Here is a 6,163-nt window from a genome sequence, read left to right as displayed (position 1 = left end):
ATGGCTCAGTGGGTAAGAGCACCCGACTGCTCTTCCGAAGGTCCAGAGTTCAAATCCCAGCAACCACATGGTGGCTCATAACCATCCGTAACAAGATCTTATGCCTTCTTCTGGAGTGTCTGAAGACAGCTACAGTACACTTACATATAATAAATAAATAAATAAATAAATAAATAAATAAATAAAGAAGCCACTTAAGCACTTAAGTGGCCAATAAACACTGAGAACGTTAACCACAGGGAAATATAAATCGAACTCTGTGAGCTATGGCTTCTAAATGGATAGTTGTGACAAATAACATGGACCATGACAACTGTTAGGATGATGTGGAGAAACTGAAACCCTCCTGTAGTGTTGGTGGAAATATAATTTTCAAAACAGCCTGGTAGCTCCACGAAAGATTGAATAAAGCCTTATCACATGACCCAACCATTGTCCCAGGTATACCCCAGAGAAATACAAACATCAACTTTCAAAAGCACTTGCACACCTGTGTGCACACATATCCACAGTCTGTCTCTGCAACCCTTCCTGTTCACTTTCTCTCAAGAGACATAGTCCCACTACATAGCCCAAGCTGGCCTCAAATTTATGAGGCTCCTGCCTCAGCCTCCTGCAATATAATATAAGCACATGTCTGGCTTCATGACAGATTTTCTTTTAAGAGCAAAAAAATGAACAACCCAAATACCCATCAACTGATGAAGAGGTAAATAATAAAATAATATTCACCAATAAAAAGAAATGAAGGGAGATAGGGAGATGGCTCAGTTGGTAAATTTCTTGCCTGACAAGCATGAAAACCTAAGTTTGCATCTCTAGTACCCAAGAAAACAGCAGGCATAGCAGCACTGTGCTGTCTCAGCACGGGGGAAGCAGAAACAGGAGGAACTCTGTAGCTAACTGGCTAGCCAGCCAGTCTAGTTCATCAGTGAGTTCCAGGTGCAGTGAGACATTCTATCTCAAAAAAATAAAACAGAGGCTGGAAGGAGGGCTTAGTGGTTAAGAGTACTAGCTGCTCTTCCAGAGGATCTGGGTTCAATTTCCAGCACCCATGTGCTTACCATCTATTAACTCCAGGGAACCTAATACTCTCTTTTAGCCACCAAGCAAACATATAGCACATAGGCAAGTATACAAGCAAAATACCCATACATATAAAATGTTTTAAAATAACAAAAAATGAAGTGGAAATTGATCAAGGAAAACACCTGACACTGACTGTTGGTTTCCATAATTTTGCATTTATTGCCCCACTCCCACCTCAGCACACACAAGAAGAAAAAGAAATGAAGTAATGGGCTGGAGGCGTAGTTCACTAGGACAGTAGCATGACTGAGGCCCTGAGTTAGATCTCTCTCTCTCTCTCTCTCTCTCTCTCTCTCTCACACACACACACACACACACACACACACACACACACACACACCAATGGACTTTGAAAATACTAAACAAATAATCCAGATAACATAATGTATGATTTTGTTCATACAAATACTCAAAACAGGCAAATCTATAGTGGCTGCCTAGAACTGGGGGATTATAGCTAAGGGGTGAGGTGCTTTTTCTTTGAAGTAATGGTAATGCTCTAAAACAGACTATGGCTGCCCAATTCTGCAACTACACAAAAAGCCACTAAGTTTTAAACTTCAATGAATGAACGTATTGTACATAAACAATATCTCAATAAAGCTATGTTTTAAACAGAGTCTACAGCTATAACAGTAGAGTTCACCTTTAACACCAGCAGTCTGCTCAGGATAGAGGCAGGCTCATCTTTGTGAGAGGCTGCCTGTTCTACATAGAAAATTCCAGGACAGCGAAGGCTTCATAGAAAGATCCTGTCTCAAAACAAACAATCCCCAAACAAACAACAACAAAACCCAACCGTAACAATTTTTTAACAAAGTCTAGAAAGAAAATTTACTTTAAAAAAATATTTTAAGCTTTATTTTTAGGTATGTGTAAGTGTGTATCTATATTGGGCATATGCATATGAATGCAGGCACTGATGGAAATCAAAAGAGGACATTAGATCCTCTGGAGATGGAGTTATAGACAGTGGCAACTCTTCTGACATGGGTGCTGGGAATGGAATTTGGGTCTTCTACAAGAACAGTATGTGGTCTTACCCACTGAGCCATCTCTCCAGCTCTGCATTTTAACTGCTCTTGTGAGCATGTCCAAATGGAAAGCAGCAATACTAGAGAAATATGGGTGATTCAGTCCACGACAGATCTGATCTATACCCAACATGGAAGGTAAGCCACTGCTTTCAATGATTGAGTAATTAATAGAGGCAAAGAACAAAACTGTCTGCAAGAAGGAAGTATGTTTGTGTGGTGACGGATGTGTGCAGAGGCAGATGATCTGTTTATACCTCAGAATTGGTTGTTTGTTTGTTTTTGAGACACTCTCTCACTGACCTGGAACTCAATAAGTAGGCTAAGCTGGCTGTCCAGAGAGCCCCAGGGATGTGTCTGTCTTCACAGCCTCATTGCTGGGATTACAAGCACATACTACAACAGCAAGCTATTTTATGTGGGTTCTGGGATTTAACACAGGTCCCTTTATATCCTGCTTCCCAGGCCTACTAGGGAGACTTTCTCCTAGGGGAAAAATTCCGGTCAACTATAAATCATAAGCCACAGGGTCTCAGCAAGTCCAAATGGCAGACAAATAGGAAAGTGCATCACAATGAGAGCCGGTGCCTCACACTTACCCCTCCGTCAGCATCAACAACTATCTCTGACATCTTGAAAGTGACCTTTGGGTTTGCTGTGCCTTTAGAAAGAAACATAAATGATAAGACCACAAGACCACTCCAAGACTTCACAAGACTCCACAAATCCTTCGGATTTTATTAAGTTTGTAATACTGTATAAAGCCAGGGCTCTACTGAGCAAACATCTTAGAACCTATCTCAAATTCACATGGGTAACAAATACAAAAAAGGCTAAAATACTAGAAAAAGTCAGTGTGAAAACTAAGGGAAATTGCCTATGGTTTCTATAATAAAAATGTTTGTAAAGAGCAAAATGGACAAAAGTCCAACTACTTAGAAAGAGCAAAACCAGCTATGTCTTTGACAGGGAGGAATATCCTCACTGGTTTCCCTAAGCCTGAATTACCAGTTTTATGAACATGCCTACCTCTGAAAGCAATTAAAGATTCCAAAACTATACCTGATGAACAACTAACCTTACGAAAGCTGTTGATGATCAACTTGACTACACACTTTAGTGACTGTACATTTGGGATTGGTTTTGAGACAAGGACTCATCGTATAGCCCAGGCTGGCCTGGAACTCCTGACAACCCCCCTGCTGCCACAGGCCTCCAAGAACTGGACTACAAGCATGAGCCAGCACACCCAGAGGAGGAAAGGAATAAATAAAAGCCATACCTGTTTTGGGATAACGGAAGGAATCTGCCCTCCTTGTTTCCAACATGGGGGACGTAACATGAATAATCTCCACCTCAGATTCATCATTTTCTTCATAGAGAATTCTAAGAATTTTACCACCACTAGGAGCTTAAAAGGAATTTAGGCATTAAAAATTTAGAATAATTATTATAGAATACTTTGCTCATGATTCCTTCTAGAACTAGGTATTTCACTAAGGGAAGTAATGTATGCACTAGACTGCCATTATGAATCAGTGGTGATAGGGATTAAATTTGGGTCCTTGAGTACGCTAAGCTGGTATTCTACCACTAGGCTGTTCTGTCTTCAAAACAACATTTTTTAAAATTAATTAATTAATTAATTTAGTGTATGTGAGTACACTGTTGCTGTCTTCAGACACACCAGAAGAGGGCATCTGATCACATTACAGATGGTTGTGAGCCACCATGTAGTTGCTGGGAATTGAACTCAGGACCTCTAGAAGAGCAGTCAGTACTCTTAACCATTGAGCAATCTCTCCAGTCCCTAAAACAAAAAAAATTTAACTATATTTAGTTATTCACTGTGGTGAATGTGTACATAGAGACTTTATTATTGGTTTATAACTAAAAGTTTGAATAATTCTTTAATGGAACATGAAAAAAATTTATTTAAAAGTCCTATCTGAGATTTGGACATTTTATTTTAAAATGTAAATGTTTTACCACAATTATGTAGAACAAGACTGTTGACATAAATCATTCAACACAACTGAATTCTTTTGCATCTTCTTGTGACTTCCAAGTCCCTTTTACTAGGACTTAAAGATTATCCTTTTGGGAGGAAAAAAATGTAAATGTGTGGTGTATTTAAATATATTCACACCTATACATACATATAGGGGGAAACATCTTAAAGGATTTTGACATATCTTATATTTTGAATTATTTAGTAAAACACAACATTTCCTTTAAAATGCCAAAAGTTTAGTTATATTGAATGGTTTATGTCAAAATATTGTTCTGTATAATTATGGGCGAACGTCTACATTTTAAAATAAAAGTCCAAATCTAAGACATGGACTAAAATATGTATTTTTTATTGTCCTCTAAAGAAATATTCAGACGGCTAGCTGCCAACCAATGGTGATGTCATCAGATTTATCAATGGTTCCTAGCAGAGTACGAGCTGCTCTTCCAGAGCACCCAGCTGGGTCTCCAGCACCTGTGTAGCCTTTACAACCATGTGCGACTCCATTTCCTAGGATCTGACCCCTTCTTCTGGCCTTTGCAGGTCCCAGGCACATACATGGTACACTTACATACATGCAGGAAAACACCCACACACATAAAATTAAGAGTAAATAAATCTTAAGAAATAAAAAATGAAGCAGAGAAGAAAGTATTAAAGATCATAATACCTAAGAAATATTGCTTCATAAGCTGTGTTTTGCATTGTGTCTATAAAATATATGTGTACATTATATTAGACCACACATGATCGTAAGTGAATTTCTCACTGGGTTGCATTAGGTTGTGTGGGCCACTGCTTTAAGCCTCTCAGTCATTCACACACATTCATCTGTTCATGCGTATGCTATTCAGTCATATATGTTTAACTGCACATCATTTTGTGGATCCTGCTATAATTCTGCATGACCTCACACAGGCCAGTTCTTTTGTTTTGTTTCCTTTTGGTTTTTTGCTGAAAACCAGCAAAGAGTACCCGAGGTACTTAGGCAGAATGTAACTGATTCCCCAGAAGTCATGTGGGGGATATGGCCTATTTCTAAACAGCTACTAGTAGGGTTTAATTTTCATTACATTTTAAGTTCCTGTTCCAGCTTTAGGCTCTGTCTACTCAGCCAATCCCCAGTCAAACCTGTTAATACTTAAAAGTGACCTATAAACATACTACTTTGAACTTGCTTACTTCTTTCAGCTTGGGGACACCACCAGTAGCCAGAGTATCTGTCAAATTCTTCTTGAAGAACAAAGGTAGCAACACCAGCTGATCTGGGATCCTCTTCCATGTTGGCTAGCTCTGGACAAATATGAAAGGCAAAATTATCCCCTCAACTCTTTTTCTGCAATGGGACAGAGAAAAATGCTTCCTTCACTTCTAAAGAAAGGTAGCTGATTGTAGTGGTAAATTGTGAAGCCAAACAATGAATTCAAATCTAGGCTTCACCATTTACCTGTCATATGACCTTGGACAAATCTGTCTCACCCCACTGTGGTATGTCACTGGTGGAGCTCAGCATGTGCTTCGCTCTAGTACTCTTAGCACTGGTAAATACCTAAACAAATAAATCACAAAGCATTATTATGTAAGATTTTGTATCCTGGCAAAATGTTTACAGTATAATTTATATGTGCTTTGTTTTTGAAAATCATGAATGTTTTGACATTTGTCAGTTCTTAGTTCCTGCTTGTTAAGTAACAGTCTGTTGGTGCTATGGATTTTTTAAAAAGACAGTGGAGTGGTTTTTGAATGAGAATGGTTTCCATTGTAGTCCCCCCCCCCCCATATTTGAATGCTTGGTCCCCAGTTAATGGAACTGTTTGGGAAGGATTAGGAAGTGTGGTCTTATTGAGGAGGTGTGTCACTGGGGGTGAGCTTTGAGGTTTCAAAAGCTCACACCAGGCCGTGTCTCTCTCCTCATTCTTATGGATCAGATGTGAGCTTCCAGCTATTATTGCTCCAGCTCCAAGCCTGCCTACCTGCCTGCTGCCTGCCTGCCTGCTGCCTGCCTGCCTGCTTGCTGCCTGCCTGC

The 6,163-nt window shown here is 39.5% G+C and overlaps 1 protein-coding gene across 3 annotated transcripts in view; it reads right to left on the bottom strand.

Moving 5' to 3' along the window:
- Dpp8 (dipeptidyl peptidase 8) overlaps window positions 1-6,163 on the bottom strand; it is a 60,371-nt gene that overhangs the window by 35,688 nt on the left and 18,520 nt on the right. For all 3 annotated transcript variants that reach the window (XM_021208083.2, XM_029542918.1, XM_021208084.2), the window contains exons 7-9: window positions 5,320-5,430; window positions 3,406-3,534; window positions 2,723-2,784 (exon numbers count right to left, since the gene is read on the bottom strand). In XM_021208083.2, coding sequence (XP_021063742.1) covers window positions 2,723-2,784; window positions 3,406-3,534; window positions 5,320-5,430 — 302 coding nt within the window. The remainder of the gene's footprint in view (window positions 1-2,722; window positions 2,785-3,405; window positions 3,535-5,319; window positions 5,431-6,163) is intronic.

The sequence above is a fragment of the Mus pahari genome, chromosome 10 (genome assembly GCF_900095145.1).
Source record: "Mus pahari chromosome 10, PAHARI_EIJ_v1.1, whole genome shotgun sequence".
NCBI lineage: Eukaryota > Metazoa > Chordata > Mammalia > Rodentia > Muridae > Mus > Mus pahari.
Note: the sequence above shows the minus strand (reverse complement) of the source record. Positions and strands in the feature narration are given on the sequence as shown.